The sequence below is a fragment of the Xiphias gladius genome, chromosome 22 (genome assembly GCF_016859285.1).
Source record: "Xiphias gladius isolate SHS-SW01 ecotype Sanya breed wild chromosome 22, ASM1685928v1, whole genome shotgun sequence".
Lineage (NCBI taxonomy): Eukaryota > Metazoa > Chordata > Actinopteri > Istiophoriformes > Xiphiidae > Xiphias > Xiphias gladius.
Genome location: NC_053421.1, coordinates 697,377 through 721,619, shown reverse-complemented (window position 1 = coordinate 721,619; position 24,243 = coordinate 697,377). Strand labels below are relative to the sequence as shown.

Genomic DNA, 24,243 nt, shown 5'->3' with positions numbered 1-24,243 from the left:
GGTGTAACTTGATCACTCACTCACTCAGTTACAGACATTCATGTTTATAGGGCTTGCATCACAATTGGGTTCCAGCCAAAAATATTCTTTATAATTATGCTGGTTTGTCCAATTACTTTTTAGCCTCCTAAAATGGAAGGACTACAGTAAGGTACATAAGTATTTGCAAAATGACACATTTTTTGTAATTTTGCCTCTGTACATCAACACTATGGATTTGAAAAAAGCCATCAAGATGGGATTAAAGTGTATACTTTCAGTTTTTGTTCAAAGGGTTTAACAAAGATATTCTATTAACTGTTTCATACCAGGTGTGGCCTGTTCTCTCATTATTTCATGACAAATAAAGCAGATGAAAGGTCTGAAGATGATTCCATTGGTTGAATTTGGATTTGGTAGCTGTTCATGGGAACTATTAATATGCTGTCCAAAGAGGCGTCGATGCAAATGAAGGAGGCCATCATTAGGCTGAAAAAACAAAACAAACCTATCAAACAGATGGCAGAAATTTAAGGGGTGGTCAAATCCACAATTTGGTACATTCTTAAAAAGAAGGAATTCACTGGCGAGGTTAGCCTTAGCCAAAAAGCCTGGAAGACTACGGAAGACAGGGATCACAGAATTCTTTCCTTGGTGAAGAAAACCCCTTCCCAACATCTAGCCAGGTCAAGAACACACTCGAGGAGGTTGGCTATCATTGTCAAAGTCTACAATCAAGAGACACTTTCATTAATGTAAATACAGAAGATTTACTACAAGGTGCAAACTACTGGTAACACTCAAGAAAAGAAAGGCCAGATTAGGCTTTGCCAGAAAACCACTGAGAAAGCCTGCAGGTTCTGAAACAAGATTCTTTGGACAGATGAAACTAAGATTAACTTGTTCCAGAATGATGGGAAGAGAAGAGTTTGGAGAAAGAAAGAACTGGCTGATGAGCCAAAGCATACCACATCATCTGTCAAACATGGTGGAGGCAGTGCTATGGCATGGGCATGTATGGCTGCCAATGGAACTGGGTCACTGGTGTTTATTGATGATGTGACTGCTGATAGAAACAGCAGGGTGAATTCTGAAACGTATAGTTCTATACTATCTGCTCTGATTCAGCCAAATGCTGTACAACCAATAGGACAGTGTTTCAGAGTACAGATGGATGATGACCAAAAACATATTGCAAAAGCAACCTAAGAGTTTCTCAAGGTAAAGAAATGGAATATTCTTCGATGGCCAAGTCAGTCAGACTTCAGGCAGTCATTGACTGGAAAGGATTTTCTTCCAAGTATTAAAAATAATCCTTATACTCCTTATAATTATTATTTGTCCAATTACTTTTGAGCCTGTGAAAATGTGGGACTGTACAAAAATCTGCAATTCCTAAATGGTTAATGTGATATTTTTGTCAAACCCCTTGAATTAAAGTTGAAAATCTACACTTCAATCACATGTTGATGGCTTCGTTTCAAATCCGTTGTGGTGTACAGATGTAAAATTACGAAAACTGTAACACTGTGCAAATACCTATGTACCTAACTGTATATTCCATATTGAAACATCTTCAAATTAACATTTAGTATCATAAGTTAATATACTAACATTACATTATATTGATATTAGTATACAGATAGATGTTTTGTCTGTCTAACATGTCTCACTCTGACAACTTATAAGTCACAACATTTAATGGTTAGAATGGTGAATCTACTTACTGGGCTGAGGTCAAATTTTACAACAGTGTACTTTAATGGACTGAAAAAAAACAAACAAAACCAAATATAATACAATAAAATAATGTAACGTCCACAGTGGATGCAGACTGAAGGGGTTACGGTTAGACTCAAATGTTTTTTGCTCAGGTGTTGTTCAGTCATATATGAAAAAGAAAAACTATGCTAAGTTTAGATCAAGTGAATGACATTTCCAAGTAAATGACATTTTAAAACCCTGAATGCTTTATTTAAAATATGAATACATAACACTTCTCCTACAGAACAATACAGAACAGTACAATCACTTTTTGTAATAATACATTTAAAATGTAAAGTTGTTTCTGGCAGAAATTGCCTGCAAGCAAACAAAGTTCCTACTTTGGCTTCTTACAGCGAAAAGCGAAGCCTGAAATACTCAGAATAAAAAACCTTAAGAAAGTCACAGAAGCTAGACCGTCACATCTGTGATTGACTCAGAAGTGTGTGTGAGACATCTATTGTTGTGTGCCACTAGTGTGTGTGTTCTGTGATGAGCTGGTGACGGTGCCTGGGCAGATAAACAGGGTTCCCATAGTACTCGCTGTTCTGTAGTTATCATCCAGGACTGGAAAGGTTTTGGAAAATGAATTGTCATTCTAATAAACTTGTCAACAGAATCTGTAGATGCAGTTTGGAAAAATGTTACAATAAGCAGAATGAAATTTGATTTTGGCTAAACTCTAGTTTCTGAATCTCAAAACAAATTTGTGTTAGCAGGTGAAAATGTCAACTTGTATTATATTACAATAGTAGTACAGTCAAAAATATTTGGTATGAAGAGCAGCTAACACTATTTTTTTTTAAATCTGTAAAAACAGTTGTGGGAACCCTGAAACTAACCATAATACATGCCATATCATACAAATATACAGCACATATTACATTAAACATCATATCAGGCAAGACTGATCTTTTAAATCTGACAGGAAAAACCTTGTAGAAGTTCATAATTACTGAATGTTACAGTTGTGTACAAATGTGTTACACAGTGACTGTTAAAGACACACATTTTGTTACTGTGTGTCCTCTCAGGTCACTGGTAATGTGTTGAACTCAAAGGATAAGGCTACCATTAAAAAAAAAAATAAATAAAAATAATGAACAAATCTCATTTACAGACCAAGAAACACGGACAGTCTTCTACTAACAAGCATTGTACGTGTGTGTATCAAGGCATGATAAATCTTATTCCTCTGTGCAATATAGCTCCAATGTTGCCCACAAACTATGAAAAACACATAAGTGAGCCACACTGTTGCACTAGTTGACATGTTCCTTCATTACCATGAGCACACACACACTAGTTTATTTTGACTCAGTCCCACACACACCATCCTTCTGCCCCATCCTGCTGCCCTGAAAACACTATTTTCAGTTCCCTACAAATACATTATTTTCTCCTGTTAGTTTGATAAACACTACAGTGAGCAACTGTTTTACGAAATTAACAAGCCTTTTTAAGAATTAAACTATTTGTGAGGTGTTTTTAAAAATTCATGTCCTTAGTAGGAACCAATGGGCTTGGAGCTGAGAGCTACAGACAGTTGAGAAGTCAGAAAGTTTTGAGAAACAGACAGAACACAATGTTGGATCTGATCTTTTTACATAATTTGAAGACAGAATGAAACGGAGAATAAAACAGTTGACAGTTGAGCTGGGGCCTTGGGGGCTTCACTGGGTCAGGGAGTGTATCCTTGAATGTCAGAGCACCACTTGTAGTAAATCAAAAAGAAACAGTGATAAATGAAACTTAAAACACGTAACAACTAAACCAAATTAAAAGAAATTCATATGAAGTATGTTGTTTGTATGCAGGGAGAAGTGGCAACAGGTTGCAACAGAAAAAGACATAGAGCAAATAGTGAAGCCAGAGCAAAGATGTAACAGCAAAATAAAGAGCCAATCCGAACTGACAGCATAAAGGTGACTACACTCAGATAATCCATATGCAGAGGTAAGGGTTGACAGATAATCCTTTGAACTCTATAGGCTTCCACACATCAGCTGCTGTATATACTCTCAGAAGGCAGCCAACAACTCAACATATTTTAGTAGATAAGCAGGACATACTGCAAGTGTAAAACACAAGCTAGCTATCAAACACATTGCCCTGTGCAATCCTATGCAACGTGCTCATCAAATACTAATCTTTCTTCTTTACGCAGGAAAGCTGAAGGGAGAAAAAAAAAACAGAAGGTGTTTTGCATTAAAAAAATGCATTTTCAAAGATCCTCCTCTTCAAGGGGGTGTTACAGCCATCAAATGTTTCTGCAGATAAAATCTCTTAAAAGGGTCAGGAGTTGAAAGAGGGATAGAGCTGAAGCTTCTTCATTTCAGCAGCTCAGACACAGACCTGAAGAAAATTAAGAACACACGCCTCCACCAGTCACTGGTACGTCAAAGACTAGCACTAGTCAGTGAACTACTCATGAATAAATAATGTAGCTGATAATAAATAAGAGGAGGTGGGTGGTCCTGGATGGTGCTGAGGTCCAGACAGGAGGAGGTGGGTCAGATACTGGAGGTCCTGAAGCCCAGCTTTATCTAGCTGGCTCTGCTCTTAGTAATGTGACTGAGTCGGACATCTCTGAGTGGTGACATCCTGACACGGAGCACTGCCAGCCCCGCCTCCAGGAAGCAGCTGTCCAATCACCAAAGCTTCCCAAGCTTCATCCATTCAAGTGTCTACAGAGTCTTGAGACTCCTCAGGTTCAGAGCACCAGCAGATCATCAGCTGTCCATGCTGCAACATACTGGCAGGACAGGAAAAAGACAGAAATCACATCATCCTGATAGCTCACCTGCTCCACTTAGATGTGCTTATCAGACGTCCATCATTGGATGAGCAAGAACTTCCTACAGTTGAATGCCCAAAAGACTGCAATGTTGCTAGACTCAGACCCTTTTGATAAATTTTCCCATTTATCTCAATGGTTGCACAATTTCTCAGAGCAACTCAGTTAATAATTTGGGTGCAGTTTTTGATCACTCTCACTTTTAAGCCACGTATTAAGTACATTAAAACTGCCTTATTACACCCACGTAACTTAAAAATATGCAGTTATCCAGTTCAGATACTGAGATCCTTGTACATGCGTTATAACATCCAAAATAAATTACTGTAACATTTTGAAAGAAAGGTCCATTATCCAACTTCATATAAGACATGGAGAGTTAATTTCACTTAATTTCAAATCAAGACTATAATATATATTAATATTGTTTTTATTTAATCGACATTCAGAACCTGAAACATCCATGTGGTCGGGAGGCCTGATGAAAGTAGTGGCTAAAAGATAATGCAACAAATACAACAGTGATAGAAATGTGCATCCCTCAGCACTTGGATTTCATACACTAATGAACTGTACAACTATGAATACTAGTTTTAATGTTCATACCATTGAGCCCCTCTCCATCCTGGACATCCAGGAAGGGGGCAGGTCCCCAGATTCGGACGGTTCCATCGTCTGAGGCGCTGGCCAGCAGTCCGGGCAGGACTGGGTTCCAGCTCACACAGTTGACTGTGCGGGTGTGACCAGTCAGCTCTGCAATGGGAAGCTCACTGTGCCGGTGCCAGATGTAAACTTTGTGGTCTGACAGGTGACAAGAGAGTTCATTAGCTACTACCAGTTTACTGGATTCGACTTAAAGGGCAACTCCGCCAATTTTACAAATGAAAAATCTGTTTACTCATAATTTGGAATACTTCTCAAGCTGGAATTCTGCTTTTCCAGGCTGCAAGCAAGGTGAACATGCACAATGTTCGCTCAGAGATGATCACCTGGTTGTTTCTTTTTATACTTGTATGTACAACTTGTATAATGTTTACTTTGCTTGCTTGTCATGCATGTCGGCATGATGTTTTGTTGGGATTGAGGAAATGTGTGACCTAGGGTTACCCATAACACCATTCTCTGCATGGGTTTGCAGAGATGTTTTCATATTGTTCTATGCAAAATTTTAACACCCTTCTAGTCGTAAAACACACAATTCATTAACTCTTCTGTTGTAACGCAGATGAAGACTTGCCATTAGGAATTATCAGCTGATAATAAATTCTCTGATTCTTTAAATTTCCACTGTATGAAATGTCATTAAGAAATGGCAGGGTGAACTGTGGAAGTCAAGACAAGAGCTGGATAAAACTGAATTTCTGCTGCGCAGAAAGCCAAAGCCAAAACCTGAAATGACTGCCGAGGAGCTGCAGGAAGGTTTAGCTGATGCTGGAGTGGTGGGAAACTGTTCCACTATGCAGAGTTGATGCACAAACAGGGTCTACAAGGAAGTCATCAGAAGGAAACCTTACCTGCGATCTTAAGACAAAAGTCAATGTCTGCAGTATTCAAAGCAACATCTATATAAGCCAGAGTTGTTTTGGAAACAAATGCTGTGGACAGATGAAGTTAAAACCAAGCTCTCTGGCCACAATCACCAGGTGTTTTTTTTTCAGAGAAAAAAGGAGCATAAAACCTTGCCAGCTGCCCCATGTTGGTGTGGAAATACTCTACTTTGGGGTTGTGTGGCAGCTAGTGGCACAGAAAACATTGCACAAATAGAGGAAACAATGAAATATCAGCAAATTCTGGATGCAGATGTCCTGCAGTCAGTCAAAAAATTGGAAGTAAAAAGAGGCTGGCTTTTTCAACAGGACAATGGCCCAAAGCAGACCTCAAAATCAACTGGAATAGAGTTTGCAACCTGTGAAAATTTGCCAAAAGGGGGGTGGGTGGGTTACCAAGTACTGACTTAGTAGGGTGTCCAAACTTCTGCAATTGCCACAAATACTGTTTAATTTTTTTTTCTTTTCTTTTGAATTTTGCTAAATTTCATGCTGTCTTGCCTTCACTGCCACTAGCAATGAAGTCTTCATTGTGCCCTCCGAGGCAGGAGTGGATGGTGTATACGCCCTGGGTGACCCCTTGGTACTTCCTCACCAGCACCCGGTCCTGCAGGTCCCAAAGGTGCACTCCCTATAAATGTACATGATTTCAAAATCACATTTCAAAATCTGTAGTAACTAGTTCAAGTTCAAGTTAAAGTACACTGTGGTGTGAAATGTGAGGAGGTAACAAGCTGCTCACCTGATAAGCAACATTGAGCAGAGCTAACCTTCCATTTTTGGAAACAGTGAAAGACATGATGGGACGGTCCTCCTTCACTCTGGAATGATACAACACACAACATGATCCACAGGCAGAGCAAATACGGCTACACAGAGATGCCCACTGCTTCAAGACAGAAGAAAGTACAATTATCTCCCTGTGGTTGTATGCCTCCACCAACCACACAAGTTTGAGTTTACATGCATGTCTGTCCAGACTCATATAATACATGTAGTGAAGATTTTGTAGGAATTTAATAAAAAGGCAATAAGTATATTTGCAGAACATTATGATGTCACAGTGAAGTTGACCTTTGACATTTTGGATATACACTGATCAACCACAACATTAAAACCAGTTACCAGTTTTAATGTTTTGGCTGAATGGTGTATATAAACAGTACATACAATTAGGTAAATAAGAAACTTGTGTCTGTTCAAAGACAGACACAGGTTTCGTAATTTTGCCTCTGTACAACACCACAGTGGATTTGAAACAAAGTAATTGAAGTGTAGACTTTCAGCTTTAATTTAAGGGGTTTAACAAAAATATTGCATTAACCATTTATTTTTACAACCATTTTTATACATACTTCATTTTCAGAGTCTCACAAGTAAGTGGACAATTGACAATTGATCAGTTTCATGGCCAGGTGTGGTCTTGTTCCCTCGTTTTTTCATGACAAATGAAGATGACAAAAGGTCTGGAGTGGATTCCAAGTGTTCAAATTACATTTGGTAGCTGTTCATGGGAACTCTCAATATGCGGTCCAAAGAGATGTCGATGCAAATAAAGGAGGCCATCATTAGGCTGAAAAAACAAAACTAACCTATCAGACGGATGGCAGAAACTTTAGGGGTGGTCAAATCAACAATTTGGCATATTCTTAAAAAAAGAAGGAATGCACTGGTGAGCCCAGCAACACCAAAAAGCCTGGAAGACAACAGAAATATAAAGTGGATGACTGCAGAATTCTTTCCTTGGTGAAGAAAACCCCTTCATACCATTTGGTCAGGTCAAGAACACTTTCGAGGAGGTAGGTGTATCATTTTCAAAGTCTACAAGCAAGGGACACCAACCTGCTCGAAAGTGTTCTTGACCTGGCCAAATTTTCATCCTACAAGAGTAGGTCATTTTCTAGTATATGACTGGACTGCCCTTTATCTGTTTAATTCTCTCCTACTGCCTGTGCTCACATATATAGTATTTTAATACAGCAAAATTCCCAATGAAACTGTTGTCATTTACATGTTTTTGCTGCTTCTGTTGTCAAACAAAGGAACAAGTATGAAATAGTGACTTGAAATGCAGCCCATTAAGACCACATGTTTAGCAGAAGTCACTTCCAAGCAATTTCCAAGCTGCTGCTCTGCACTGCTTTTATGATTTTATAACCATGATGTTGTCTGAGAGAGAGGTGTGCCTGCAGAGGAAAAGCCCAACCTCAACCTCATGTGGCATTGTTTGTCCAAAAAGTTGCTATATTTTTGCTACGTGCTTTTTTGAAAAAAGTCACTTAAGGCGGTGGCTGTGGTTCAGGAGGTGGAGCTGGTTGTCCACTAAACGGAAGGTCGGTGGTTCAATCCCCGGCTCCTCCAGTCTGCATGTTGAAGTGTCCTTGGGCAAGATACTGAACCCCAAATTGCGTATGTAAATGTATTGGTGTGTGAGTGTGTATAGAAAGTGCCGTATGTAAAAGAGTGCTGTAAGAATATGTGTGTGAATGAGTAAATGTGGCAGTAGTAAAGTGCTTTGAGTGGTTTATAAGACTAGAAAAGCGCTATGTAAGTGCAGTCCATTCAAGTGCATTCCATCAAAGGGGTTTGAAAAGTCAGTAAATCTATTAACAAAGGCATTAAGTTAGCAACACTGCCTTTAAACGCCCCCCTGATGACACAAAAGAAACTGTTTGCGCCAAATTTATTTTTAAAGCGCAACGGCCAATGGGAAAACTCCAATATTCGGCTGCCGACTACTGGTGTGACTTCAGCACTCACTCACTCACTCGGTCAAAGACATTCGTCTTTATAGGGCTAGCAGCGCTATTGCAGTCCAGCCAAAAATAATCCTTATAATTATGTTGGTTTGTCCAATTACTTTTGAGCTACCAGAAAGTAAGTAAGTATAGACTTTCAGGGTTCATTCAAGGGGTTTAAAAAAATATTGCGTTAACTTTTTAGGAATTATAGCCATTTTTCTACATAGTTCCTCCATTTTCAGACGCTCACAAGTACCTGGACAAACTAACATAATTATGATTATAAGTATTGCAGTGTCTGAAATGAAATCATAGAATAAATTAACAATTCGAGATTTTAAAAACAAGGAATCATGGAATACATACATATACACGTGGATATGAGTTTAAATATTCACCTAAATTTAAAATGTATTAACTCAAATAAATCACATATGACTGTGATCAACACAAACGTTGTTTGTACAAGACATATTATGCTAAGACATTTATTGTCACTACATCCTCAGTTTTGGACATACTTCAAAACTTTTAATCTCTGGAGATTAAAAATCTAAACAATCTGTGAATCAATATTGGCAGCATTTTAACAAATCATTAGGTTTCAAGTTTTTGGAGTTAATTTTGCAAATTTTGAAAAATAGAGTGACAGACTTCGTAATTGACCATCAGTTGCAGTGAAGCAAAATTTCTTCATATTTTGCAGATTGCGTTGCAAAAAGATTGAAGTCTCAAGGACCCTCTGCTGATTTTTGACATTTTTCAACTTTTGAGCATTTCTAGAATTTTGATTATTCGCATTTTGAGCATTTCTAGAATTTTGATTACTCACATATAAACCTTGCAGACTTTGATCAATCAAAACTAATTTTCATGAATGAGCGTTTATGTAAAATGGACCAATTTCAAGACAATGTGTTGTATGTATAATTGTATGTATTTCTATGACCTTTTTTTTGTCGTCGGCTCATTTGTGGTGCTGGAGTTCAGTACTCCACTCTGCCTTTTTCCTTCTGTCAATATAACGGGATTAATTTGTGCAGACATCTACAGAACGAGCAGGAAAAGTGGGTGTTGAGGTTACTCAGCCCAGTTAGGGTGGTGACGCACATGTTTCTGTCTGTCAGGTCCTCAAAGTTGTATCCTCGGATACGTCGGTGGGTGTCAGATGCAAGGACTGTCCGGCCGTCACTCACACACCACAGGCACTGCACTCGAACACCTTCCCATGAGTCCAGCAGGTTTCCATCCAAGTCCTGGGAGTCAGGAGGAAACAAAATGCATTCAGGAACAATATCAATACCAGACTGCTGCAGTGAGATCTACGAACCTTACATATGTGATTTGGGATCAGTGTTTTCTTTTCTGTACTAAAACTGAAGATATGCTCAGGACATGATCAGGTCCAAAATTCTGTAGTTTCAGTACTCTTAATGACTACGTGACTCTGAGCTGTGAGACCAACAGCCCGGTGGACTGTCAACTGCTCTACAGCATCCTCCGACAGCAGGGAAGATGAGGCCCAAGTGCAGCATATTTGAACATTCACAACTTTCTGTAAACGAAACAGTGTAGCAGATAACAATGCACACTGCTACTCCCTCCCCTTCACTGATCTGACCTTGTGACACAAAATGAATGGCCATATAGCAACACATAATCAATTTTCAATGGCAATGTTTTTCTAAAACAAAAAATTGAGCCATTATAATGGTTTGAATGATGCTAAAATCATTTAAATGCTGCTCTGAGGAGCTTTATTAGAAAAGGTTTCATTTTGAGGTCAAAACCATTAGGCTGTCTTGCATACTCTGCTCTTTTGAGGTATATCTACAGATTTTAAATGATGTTTATGTCAGCGGACTGTGAAGGCCATGGCAAATCCTTTAGCTCACATCTGTTGAGGTAGTCCATTTTGGATTTTGAGGTGTGTTTAGGATCATTATCTTGTTGTAGAAGCCATCCTCTTAATTTTGCTAAAAATATTACAGAAATGTGTCATCTTTAAGTTCATGCCTGTTGGAAATCAAGTCATCTTTTACTTGCTTAGCTATTCAAAGTAACAGAAATTTTGACCAGGGATGCCCAAACTTTTTCATGCCACTGTAGAGTGCATTCGAAAAGTATTCAAGCCTCTTCATTTTGTTAAGTCTCAGTTTTTCCCCCCTCATCACTCTACGCTCAATACCCCATAATGACAAATCGAAAACAGAATTTAAAATTAAAAAAAAAAAAATTTGTTAAAAAAGGGAAAACTGAAATATCACACTGACATAAGTATTCAGACCCTTTGCAATTACACTTGAAATTTAGTTCAGGTGCCTTTCAGTTCTCTTGATCATCTTTGAGATGTTTCTACACCTTGATTGGAATTCACATGTAGTAAATTCAATTGATTAGACAGGATTTGATAAGGCACACCTCTGTCTATATAAGATCTCACAAATGGCCATGCATATCAGAACAAAAATCAAGCTATGAGGTTGAAGGAACTATATACATATTTACCAACTCTTCAAAAACTCAATAAACACAGTTGTGAAAAAATAGTCAAATGTCTTTTTTCGTCTGACCCGCAGCCCAGATCACAAGGATATTCATTGACTGTTAATACTGTGGACACTTGGTTGGTTATTAATTAAAAGAAACATTTCTCTAAATTCAGAAATAACATAAACCAGCCTGTTTTTCCAGTGGCTGTGAACAACATGTATAGCGGCTAAACATGGAGCTGATCAGAAGCTGGTTTTATAAAAGATTTTCACAGGACTGAGGCTTGACATAATTAATAAATTCCTCTCTGTGCACTACAGATTAATTTTTGGGTGATCTACCAGTGGAGTTTGTGACTATAGACATATCTGACAAGTGATTAACTGGCTTCTTGGATCTTATGGTTCTGATAAAGTGAGATAAAGACAAGTTACAGCCTTACCGCCCTCTTTGTGGAGGGAGGTAGGGTTATACTGTACAAACTTATAATGCTCAAAGTGGACTCAGATGGACTTCAATCCCAACATTGTTCGTCTGTGTGATGCTGAAGGTTTGTCATATCTTTTATGTTCTGTCTTAAACTGAGGGAAAAGAGAATAAAATCTCTGAACATCAGAGTGATGATGAGACCTTGAGAGGAATTCATCATGATAAGGTGCGCACAAAACAATAATGATTGATGTGATACAGCCATGCTACATAAACTCCTGCTACTCCGCTCATGAAAATAACACTTAATACTTTGCTGAAAGTTACTGTTAGTTTCTTTATACAAAGGTCCTCCTTTTAACTCTGAATTGTTTAAACTCACAAGTCAAAGTCTGGACAGATTTTGTTTACATACCAGCCCAGATAAACTCCGATCAAAAACCTCAGTGTTCGATATATCAGAATGTCATTTCAATTACCAAGGTTCCTCTAGTGATCAAAATAACAGCATTTCAGCATTTAAGTTAGACAAAAGACATGAAAAACCGTACATAGTATGTTTTCAAAGTGTGTGTCATTACAGTATCAGTATCAGACAAACTGTGAGCTGGACTGGTACTGGCTGTAGTGCTTAACACTCTGTCAATGCACCTCTATTAAATGTGTTTTTTCCAAATCAAAGAGTGTGATGTAAAGGCACTGCATGCAATGCGCAGAGCCCGTGGGCACTAACAGCACAGAGTGTGTGCTGTGAAAGATACTCACACACTGGTAGAACTGGCCTCTCTGGCCACCAGTGACAAAGCGTTTGCCATCTGGATTCCAGGCCACGCTGGTCAGGCTATCCTCATGAGACTGACTCACCTTGGTGCGTAACTCCCCTGTCTACACAGCAGAGCCGAGAAGAGGGAGAAACATCACTGAAAAGATCAGACATCAAACACTCTACAACATACTGATTTTAAGGTTTTTGTCATGTGATCCTCTTATTACCTGAAAACACAATCTCTTACTGGCTAATATGGTTCTCCCTTCAAGTTTGAATGGGTTTGGAAAAGACTATTTGGAGTGAGAATACAGTGTGTCTGCATTCAGTGTCCAGGTGCTTTTTACATGAAAGAGACTGGGTAAGACAACTGAGCTAGGCTTAGTAAAAGCTGTGCTAGTCAATATTTTAATTTTTTTTGATTATTGCAGCTGTAGGTTTTAAGTTTAATGTGAAAGGAGTCATGTGCAGTTACAAATCCAAAAATTACTAACACCAACTATTACTATCATCAACTCTCAGATCTACAGAGAATTTGGCCTCTTTGAATTCATTGCTTTGGTTTTTTGGTGCCCAAACTCCACTCTCAACAACCTGGTCTCCAGCAGCAGCAGCAAATTATGTGCTGCTATCCACATGATTTGACTCAGACTACTGAAGCCTCATATTATGATCCTTCATTTCTTACATTAGAGTCATACTCAGTAGGGATCTTTTCACAGCCAGTATGAGGAGGAGGGTGACCAAAAACTTTTTATGTACGTAAGACAGACTTCGAAAAAAATGTTAACTTATCCTGTAAGTGCATCAGTTTGGAATACAGTTTGTGCAAAGTCTGTGACAGGTGGACAAGCTGTGATGGCTGAATGTCATGGGGAAGTTGGTTGGCTGGTTGTGGCAAAATCTACTGTTTCTAATTAATTATGAGCAAAAACATATATTTGAGCTACAGCTGGATAGTTAATTACAGATCATCAAATAATCACAATTGTATTTTGCTAAATTAATAAGCATGTCAGTATTTTTATAATGCTGACGTGTTTGTATTATACTGAATTCAGAAAATTAAGAGGTCCACCATTAGTTCATTCTCAGCAAAATAATTAAATAATGTGACAGGCAATGGAATGTGTTTACTGATATTCAAAAATCTCACTACATTTGTCCTATTATTATATAACTGACTTCTATGATAAAATATTGTCTTTGTCTTGCAGGGACCCCCACCTGCTGTTAAAGAAAAATAAAAAATAAAAAATAAAAAAAATAAATAAACATGAATAAAATCATGCAGAGTGATTCTTTATGCCTCATCACAGTTGTGATTGGTCAGTGGCCTGCTGCTGATTTATGTTCACTGTGTGGTGAACATAACTCTTTCATTCACTTACTTTGTTGTTGTTTTACTTGTTTGATTTTTCTGAATGTGGATCACAGTTCAGCCAGCCAGGAAGGAAGCAAATGACCAGCTGACATGCATGTCCACTCTTATCCTGTGTGAGAGAGGTTTACCTGTATATTCCACAGCCACAGCTCAGAGCAGTCATCAGGACCGCAGGCTATCAGATAGGCATCATCAGGGCTCCATGCCAGGTATGAAACACCATAAGCATGACCCTCCAGAGCCTTCATCAACTTCAGCTGCTGGGTTTCCTTTTGACCAACAGACAAACCAGTCATTAACCCAGTTATTTTAGCTCTCACACACCTACTGATTTTTCCTGTTTCGAAATGGAACTAATGATAAGAAAATTATTGATTACCACGTCAACGTGCCACACAATGACTGTGGTGTCTTTGGACCCTGTTGCCAGTTTTGTACCATCGTTGGAGAACTTGCAGAACCAGACTTCATTGCAGTGTTCAGTGAGAATCTGCTGAGTATAGCAGGGTAACTGTTTCCTAAAGATTAGGAACACACACATACATCAGGCAGGCAGATCAAATTTCTTAATGCATACTATAATCTGTTTGCTTATTTATAGATTTTTTGGTCAACTTGAAGCTGTTTACGCACTTGTTTGCAGTTTGTGTATGTAAATATATATTAGATATATATGATCTGAGGTTGTCTGCTGTTTTGTGCAATGTAGTGTTCTATTCAGATGTGCAAAGCTCTCGCTCAGTCAGCTCCCAGTTGTTGATGTTAAAGTTAAAGTGAGACAGATTTTTCAGTAATCATGTGTCCACGCTGATAATGAAAGGTGTTGTAGGCATTCACAATTTTAAAAAATCATGATGGCTAATTAGGCTTGATAAAATTACTCTGCCTAAGGTGTTTAAAGAAAAATGTGGCTTAATTTTCATTTCTGTTATCTGTTTTATTTTTTTGTTTTAAAATCAATATAAAATTTATGGTACCCACGGGTACACAACCTGGTGCAGGAGTCCGTACTTCACTCATTAGTACTGGGAAAACCTTGATCTGAAATTATTCTATATCTAAACATCATTATGAAAATGATTACAAAGTTTTCAATGGACGAAATATTGGATACAATTCTGTAGCACACACAGTAGTCACAGTAATAAATTAGCCTGGTTGGAGCCCTGGTGCAGCCCTGGTGTGTGGGTTCTTACCGGCTACAGGCGTGGTCCAGAAGCAGAGAAACAGAGTCCAGTCCACTGTCAAGCTTGGTGTTGTGGTAGAGGCAGCGCTCCCTCTGCAGCTCCACTGCCTGCTTCAGCAGAGTCTGCAGACGGCGAGGGGGCAGCATCACAGAGGGAGGCAGGTAGGCTGCGCGCACACCCAAACACACACACCCACACACACACACAGTGTGTGATTCTATTTAGTTCAGAACTATAGTAATACTATACTACCATAATATTACTGCCACTGTACAGTGTAATATTCAGCACATAGTATAGTCTACATGTGGTTCCATATATTTTATTTTTATTCTATTTTTTAATTTTTTATTTGGTGTCTGTAGTTAGTTAATATAATTTAGCCTTCAATTGTATTCCATCCATCCATTCATAGTAAGGAACATCCAAGTATGGAATCAACCACAAGACGACATGTGACACACATGGAGCTGCTCTGATAGTTACTGAAGCTGGAATTCTGCTTCTCCAGGCTGCACGTAGGTTAATGTGTGTTGGTGTGTGGTTGTTTCTTTTATACTTGTATGTAGAGCATTTAGGTTTGTTTTCCTCTCCATTTTGAACCCAACAGGAGTTGAATCAATCAATCAACTAGCTGGATGTGCGTATACTCACAATGCTTTGTCAAACCTTCTGGTTTGTAGGTCCAAAGAGACGCTTATATTTGTGTCTTCAAAGAGGTAATATTCCAGCCAGTTGTGGAAACTTTGTACATGTGCAACAAAGTGAGGTGAGGTGTTTCCAATCGGTGTTACATGGTCTGAATATTACCCAAGACAAGGGGGACAATGTTGAACTACTCTACGGACAAAAGTTCAAATTTTTGTTTCATGCATTTAAATCCTTCAATCCTTCAATTAAAAAGGGATTTAATTATTTAAATTGCGTGAGAAAAAAATTCAGTTTTTTTGTAAAGATTTCCATCATATTTTTATGATACACTATATTATCCATATAATATTTTATTCCAAGATAATCATGGCCAAGATTATACTACTACTAAATTCTAAATATTAATAAATGTCCTTATTTGCACAGGTCGTGATTTAACTCTTGTGAAAATCTCTGTTTTGGTAAATTAGCAAAAATCTGATTTCAGGGTGTATAAGAGATTCATATTATCATAATGAGTACATATAATCCAACTGAATCTTACCTAAACATAATCTAGACAGGACACACATGCTAATGTCAAGTAGGTGTCAGCTGCATGATTTCAGAGTGGGCAAGAGAAGCATCATTTTCATACACATACTAAACAGAGAATGACCCACTGCTGTTAATGCTTACAAATCAATGTACAGAAAGTTTGGGGTGTGAGTCAGACTGCACTCACTCTGGAGCTTGTCCAGAAGCTTTGTTCGGGATACCGTGCCTTTGCCTTCCCACTCTGCTTTGGCTCGCAGGTCCTCTGCATGACTGCACATCAGGTACCTTCAAAACACATGATGACATTTTCTCAGCTACCGTCAGATGCACTCATGCCTGCTTTTACAATGAGCTTACATGAATGTATCACTTTGTCAGTGTGTTGATCTCTGCCCGTTCTGTCATGCATTTCATATAATAAAGACTCCTCCTTCACAAATACTATATCATAAACAAGCATGAAAATTATGTTAGATTTTCAGTCTTGGACGAACACCAGTATCAATTTGTTTTCCTATTGATTGTTGCCATTACTGCACATGAAAAGTATAATGCCATCAGTGTATCTGCTAAATATATATTTGGCCAGCTTTGAAAAGTACGTAATTTTTTTGTTTGTTTTCTTTCCAGCATTAAAGTGAGAAAAAACTACCAAAGCTACTCTCATACTAGTACACATGAAGTCCTACTGGCATTTGGGGATGTTGATCAGGTTGACCCAGAGTTCCATCTCAGCAACTACAGGCCACTTTATCATGTCATGAATATCCAGGACATGCTACAGTTGCTGTGGATGTTCATGGTGCCCAGATGTTTTTCAGTGTTTATGGTGACTAAGACATATCCTCTAGCTCCACCCTCAGGCCAAACTGTCAACTTTGCACACAAGATACTGAAGCTCAACCAGGATATTTGTTGTTTGCTCAAAAACTTTCAGATGGTGGGGTAAGATGAACGTTGCAGCCCCTGATGTTATCTTGTGCTGCAGCAAAAGTTAAGTCAGTATCAGTCTTGTTCACACTATTGTTCACGCTATTTTTTGCTGGAGCCTTCTGTGGATGCACCCCCACTGCACCAACACAGTGGTCTCACTGAAATGCATGAGGAGCCCACAAGTTATGATACAGGGTTGTCAGTCTGAACACAGCCTTACTGGGAATTCTTTATCAAAAGCAGGAATTCGGCATCATGTAAGCACTACTGAGGCGTCCATTTGTGCAGTCCACACTGACTCAGACCTCCGTTCAGCCGTCTCTTTCCTCAGCAGCAGCTCTCCTGCCAGCAGCAGAAAGACGACAGAAGGAGGACAAAATGTCTTCACCCGGCTGAGGAGCATCAGAAATTTACTGGACATAAATAGTTTTACAGTGGGCTCCACAAGGAGTATACAGGAAGAAAACTGCATAGTTCTCAGTTTTGATTTGTAGATTTTATCCCACCTCTTAGTTGGAAAGGGAATGCTTATAGTGAACTTGAAGGCTCATAGCAAAACTGGAGTGTTGATTGATCATTGTTGATACCAATAATAAGGGAAAAAACATACAGACTGCAGGAGATTTGTGTGATTTCGAAAGGCTGTCTGTGGAGATTATGCTTGTGGCATAAAAAAATATAGCAAATCCTGTAGTGCCGTGCATCACATGCATGTGTCTTGGAGTCTGTTTTCATTGTTATGTTTGCAAGAAATGGAAGATCCATGAGATGGAAAAGTTGTGGAGATCAGAAACACCGTCTGTGTGGATTGCCTTTTAGTGTGTCAGTGTTCTGTGATGGTCTTGTTGTTTCAGAGAGTTTTCCACACTGACAAGCATGGAATTCTGAGGGACACATTGATAATCTAATTTTGATCATGTTCAAGTTCTGTCACAAAGGGTATTGGCAGCTTCAGTACTGTTTGCTACTAGCCTTCAATGGCCAGTAGCAAAGTGCATGACAACCCAGAGTTAAGACCAGCCGGTAGAGTTGCAGTCTTCTCGCAGAATGCAGGCTTACTTTTGGTTCTTAGGGTCTCCAAAAGTAGAATGGGAGGCAGAGCCTTCATCTATGAGGCTCCTCTATTGTGGAACCTTCTTCCAGTTTGAGTTTGGAAAGCAGACACCTCTCAATTTTTAAGAGTAAACGTGGAGAGGTGTCTTAAAACCTCCCTTGCTTAATGTTAGGGCTGGCTCAGGCTTCTCTTGAAACATCCCTAGTTATGCTGCTATAGGCCTAGACTGCCTTGGGACTTCCAATGATGCACCGCACTCCTCTCTCCTCCTCTCCCTTTCCATCCTTACACATTCATATTCCATTAATGCTTGTTACTAACTTGGCTCCTTCTCTCTCCCATAGTTTTGTGCTTTCTCGTCTCTCTCCTCCTCCTCCTCTCTCCGCCTGTCACTTTCTGCAGGTGTTTCTGCGTCTGGAGAATCTGTAACTGAATCTGAATCTGTAACTGCAAACCACCTACTGCCCCTATGATCCCTATTAACATGCACTGCTTCAATTATTATTATTATTATTATTATTATTATTATTATTGTTATATTTAGTCAGGTTATTATTAAATTATTATTATTATTATTAGTCTTATTTGCCCTATTATTATAATTATTAGTTTTATTATTAGTCTTATTATCATTACACATCTTTATGGGGAACCTGCATTGTATTTTCTCCTGCCCCCCCCCCTTCTTTCTCTCTCTCTCTCCCTGTATTTTTCTTGACCCAATTGGTCAGGGGAGATGGCCGCCCACCATGAGCCAGGTTCTGTTCAAGGGCCTACTTGTTAAAAGGGAGTTTTTCGTTGCTACTGTCGCAAAGTGCTTGCTCATGGGGGAATGTTGGGTCTCTGTAAATATAAAGACTACGGTCTAGACCTGTTCTATATGAAAGTGCCCTGTGATAACTTTGTGTTATGATTTGGCGTTATATAAATAAAATGAGTTTAAAAGAATTGAATGTTCAATCTCTGCTAATCAGTGACAGCAAAGTCAACAGAGAGACTGCCAGAATCATTCCTACTATACCTCTGAGGGATATGACACGTTCTACTACAACATGGAAAAAAACAAACTTAAAAAAGTAAACAATGAACAACATTTGACAATTTAAGTGCAGTGAACTTCTCTGTGCAAATAATAACTCTGCCTCCATCAGTATGACTCAGCTTCCCTGTCTGCTGGTGAACCTACCCGCTCAGGATGTGGATACGCTCTGTGTTGTACTTGAGAGGAGTGAGCTCGGCTCTGAGGACCTGCAGGGCCTCCAGGACCTTCCCATCTTCCAAATACTCCAGATACTTCTGCTGTTGCAGCAGGAACTTCATCCGCTGTACAGGAAGACAAGGACAGGACATGGCCAGAAATAACAAAGAAGGACAGTAGTCATCACGATATCCGCAGGCTGTGTGTTCTGCGACATTTACCCATATGACATCAAGACAGAAAATTCTAATACTTCATTACCAACACACATGACTGAAATGAGTGTTCATTCTTTTTATTTATTTGAAAGGTTCACCAACTATGATCTGTACGTTTGGTGCATGTTTATGAATCACTTCCAGCTGATTTGAGAGAGAGTAATAACCTTTGATGCTGCTTTGCAAAGTTGAAAACACTGTCAATGTGATATTTGGCAATGTTTTCAACTGCCCTGGGTCCCCACAAGTCCAACAGCCCTATCCTGAAGAGGACTCCTGTGTAAAAATCTAGTTCTAAAACCTTTGTACTTACATGTAGCTAATTCCTAAGAAAAATTCATGTGTTTAATCAAATTATCACACAACAGGTATTCCAACATATAAAATCTGTACACACTGCACACAGACTGGAAAGACTATAATTTTAGTGGAGACCAGCAGTGCATTTTTGTCCCCCCAGCAGGTGAGAGAAGACTCTTTCTGTTCTGGTTAAGGCTCATAATTAGTGTTGCATGTCTGCCCTGCTCTTTTCATCTCAAAAGGTACTATGTAGACAGCGTGAACACACTGAAAGCAACACATCCAGAATGAACCAGTTATAACTGAGGCAGTTATAGACCACTCAGACCACTGAGCTCCAGTACCAGGATGTCTTCAAACAGTGAAATGATTTGCATTTTCTTGGCATGCTCACTATATTTTGTTCTCACTGCAGACATAAAGTACTCGCTGAGGTCAGGATTTAAGTCAAGTTATGTTTTCCTGTGGTTGTTTCAGTGGTTGTTCTGTGAAACTGCTGATTTCACAGAAATCTTATTCTTTGATGCTGACACAGATATTTGAACTTTACTGCTAACTACTGCTGGTTTCTTGTATTTTGTCCCAATATTCACAGCTCCATGGTCAAGACTGCTGTGTTTGTGTACTGCACATAAAATGTTGATTTGTTGATGAGACAACACAGCATTAGAGACAAAACTGTCTGTCACTGGTCTGCGGATTGCTGGACTTGCCACTTACCACTATAGCACTTGGAGAATGCATCAATGCCTTCAGCTCATTCAGATCACTCTCAGCCTGAATAAAGAGAGGGAAACAGCACGAGAGTTAAGTTTTACTAGGTTAGGTTGACTAGCAGAGAGTTCAAGCACGGAAACAATCCTGTTTCTTAGCAAACTGAATCCACATTTTCTCCTCTACTTTGTTTAAATACAGTGCATAGATGAATACAGTGCAAAGACTCCTAGGAGTATGGATATGCACTGCAGGTAACTTGTCTCCACCTGGTCCCACTCTCCTTCCATGACATGATTGCGGAACTTGGTGGCAGAGGGGTGCTCCAGTCTGCAGCCAGACTCCTGCATCAGGAGGTCCACCGTCTGACTGTCAACAATGTACACAGCAAAACAGAGAAGAAAAATCAATTTACATCATATCAATGACCTGGGAATGCATCGGGACTCATGATCAATTTTTAATATGGTGACTGGAACTAGAATATGTTCACTGTTGTCATGTGAAAAACTGTTAAATAACACATGACTGCATGGGTGACGCTCTGCACTGAGTGGGCCGAGCCACAGATTTGATTCTTAGCTCACTATTCTGTAACTACTATCTATGAGCAGTGAAAATAGGTAAAAAGGGTGAGTTGAGCAAAAATGCATGATGCCTTTCATTGCTGAATTGATTAATTAATTAATTATTCAACTGACAGAAAATTAATCAACAGGAATTTTGACATTCATGTAATGGGTACAAATCAATGGTTGCAGCTTCTCCAATTTGAGGATTTGCAGCTTTACTCTGTTTATATTGTTATAAAGTATCTTTAGGTATTGGACTGTTGGTGTTTCAAAACAAGACATTTGAATAAGTCACCAACTGAAAACTGGTGATGTGCATTTTTCACAATTTTCTGACATTCTATAGACTAAACAATTAATAGGTTAATTGGACCAATAATAAATAAATAAATAGATAGATTAACTAATAGTAAAAATAGTTTTCAGATTTCCTCTTAGAAACCTCAGTTCTTTGATGGTTCATTAAGTCCCATTTAAAGTACAATACACAGTGTACTGTATGAATATAATAACATGAATTTGGGTCATGAGGTTAACCCCTTCACTTCATCCACACCTTTGACATGTAAAAATATGCAGCCTCTCCCACAATGTGCCTATTACAAAACTAATCCGGCCACAACAAACTTCCTTTAAAAACAAGCATTTTTGAGCCGCATTTAGTATTTTGTCCAAATTTAGGATTTTTTTTGTTAATGTTTCAATGAACATATGACCCACCAAGCTGCATCTGCTTGTTATCACTTACTTTCTGTTGCCGTTCGCCACAGCGCTGCGTCAAACAGAGGTGTGCAACAGGAAGAAAACTACTTTAAAATTTCATCAAAACTTCAACCGTGTCCGGTACTGTCTGATCCACTGCGGAACACCATCCCAGACAGAGCTGTGGAAGGCTATTTGTTTGGTGGGTTTTATACGTCAAATGCACCTGCGGGGCCTACAGATTCCCTACATTTAAACATGATGTACCGGACTGGTTTGTTTTCCTCTCTACACTGGAGAGAAAACAGCATATCCAGAGGTCATCTTGACTGTCCCGGCTGCTTGACGGATCTGAGTGAGACACATCATCTGACAGCTGTCTGATGACACGGTCGTTCAACTGGCCGACTTACTTACTTGAGCCCTAAGTCATGTAGGTGTTGTCCTATCAGCCTGATGACATCCTCCTCAGACTGAGACAGATGCTTCTTCTTCTTGACATCCGACGTGCTGCTAATGTTGTTGAGCGCAGACTGGGCTGACACTCCGTTGTTATCGCTAACAGTGTTTCCATTGTTGGTGACTGACACAAGTCCGTTGGAGTGAGCTACCCCGGTGGAGGACGACTCACCGTTCTGTGCACCGTTTAGGCAGGACAGTTCTGAATCTCGGCCCTGTCCCGCCCCGTTACCCTGCATGTTAAGGCGGTTTAAACAGGTTACACGATATGTATACAAAAGAATTACAGGCGCAGCGGGACACTGCGGGATAACAAAACCACCGCTTCGGCCAGAAACAGGCCCACTGACCGAGATGCAGCCCCACACTGCCCTGTTCCCTCTACGACCGAGTCTCCGTGTTTGTTTTGCGGCGGTGGCTGCGACGATAACCTAGTTTTCGGCTCGGAGGACGAAGAAACGGAGGCCAGAGTTGTTAAGAAAGCCGCATTTTTTAAACTCGGCGGCCTGCGGTGCTGTCAGGTACCATTAAAGCCGCGGTTAAGTTGTTGGGTAGAGGTTGTTATTGTAGCTCTTAGACAGCTGCAGCTATGTTTATGGACATACGCAGTGACGTCGGCGGAAAGTCTTTCACGTCGGTTTGTGCGGGCTGCGTCACCGTTAGGGGGCAACCAGACTTCAAGTTTTTAATCTTACATGCATCAATTTAAATGATTTAAATCATACAGACACAGTGGTCCATTTCTGGATTTATTATACCATTGCTGTTGACGCCATTAAATTGCCTTCATGTGGCAGCTCGTTAAAACACACACACACAAATTTGTTCCACTATCTCCGTGAGGACACTCACTGACATAATGCATTCCCTAGCACCTTACTCTCACCTTAACCATCACAACTAAATGCCTAACCTTAACCCTTACCCTAACCGTAACCTAAACGTAATTCTAACCTGAACCCTAAAATCAAGTCTTAACTCTCAAAAAGCAGTCTGTATCCGTGGGGGACCTCAATTTTTGTCCACATACTGACACAAGTCCCCATGGGTTAGTGTGCATTCAGCTTAAAGTCCCCACCAGGATATATCAACAAGTACACACAGATACACACACCCCTAAGGCCTAGTCGCTCAGACTGTTTTGCCTGAATATGTTATACTGCAGTTAAAGTTACACAGAAGAAGATTAATTCCAGTTGTAATATAACTGATTAATTTCAGGTAAAGAAGCAAGCTTTTCAGACAAGAATGAAAGTTCACCCCAGTGTTAATCCAGTTATCATTCACTGGCAGCGATTATGTTCTTTACATTACTTTATCAGCGGATTTTGTTTATGCTGTCCCTTGTAGTGCAGTGCAGTGCCATGTAGGGAAGTGTAGTGTAGTGTAGTGTATTGCATTATAGTGTATTCTAGTAGAGTTTGGTGTAGTGTAGTGTAGTGTAGTGTATTTTAGTATAGTGTAGCGCAGTGTAGGGTAGTGTAGCACGGTTTCGTGCAGTGCAGTTTTGGGGTAGGAGGTGTAGTTTACTATAGTATAATGTAGTGTATTGTAGTATAGTGTAGTTCAATGTAGTGAAGCCTAGTGTAGGGTAGAGTAGTGTATTGTACTGTAGAATTGTGTAGCGCAGTGTAGTTTAGTGTAGTGTGGTGTTGTGTAGTGCAGCGTAGGGTATGGTAGAGTAGTGTAGTGTAATGGAGTGTAGGGTAGTATTGTTTAGTGCAGTGTATTGTTGGCTAGGGTAGTGTCAGAGACGTTATGAGACAAACCACTTAAAGTATCATGAATAGAAAAGCCTGATGTGCCAAAGATGGCAGC

The 24,243-nt window shown here is 39.5% G+C and overlaps 1 protein-coding gene across 2 annotated transcripts; it reads right to left on the bottom strand.

Moving 5' to 3' along the window:
• Positions 1–1,926: 1,926 nt before the first annotated feature.
• wdr26a (WD repeat domain 26a) lies at positions 1,927–23,057 on the bottom strand. Of its 2 annotated transcripts, XM_040117090.1 has the most exons (14): positions 22,384–23,057; positions 20,962–21,061; positions 20,699–20,755; positions 19,449–19,585; positions 16,463–16,560; positions 15,097–15,253; positions 14,280–14,418; positions 14,029–14,169; positions 12,516–12,635; positions 9,939–10,084; positions 6,830–6,908; positions 6,589–6,718; positions 5,147–5,341; positions 1,927–4,498 (listed from the first exon to the last, which is right to left on the bottom strand). In XM_040117090.1, the coding sequence occupies exons 1-14, from the start codon at positions 22,662–22,664 to the stop codon at positions 4,476–4,478; spliced, it is 1,803 nt and encodes a 600-aa protein (XP_039973024.1). In that variant the 5' UTR covers positions 22,665–23,057; the 3' UTR covers positions 1,927–4,475. The 2 variants fall into 2 exon arrangements, 1 of the variants encoding a protein (XP_039973024.1); XR_005706382.1 differs by lacking the exon at positions 1,927–4,498 and having other exon boundaries at positions 5,280–5,341; positions 5,930–6,718.
• Positions 23,058–24,243: the final 1,186 nt, after the last annotated feature.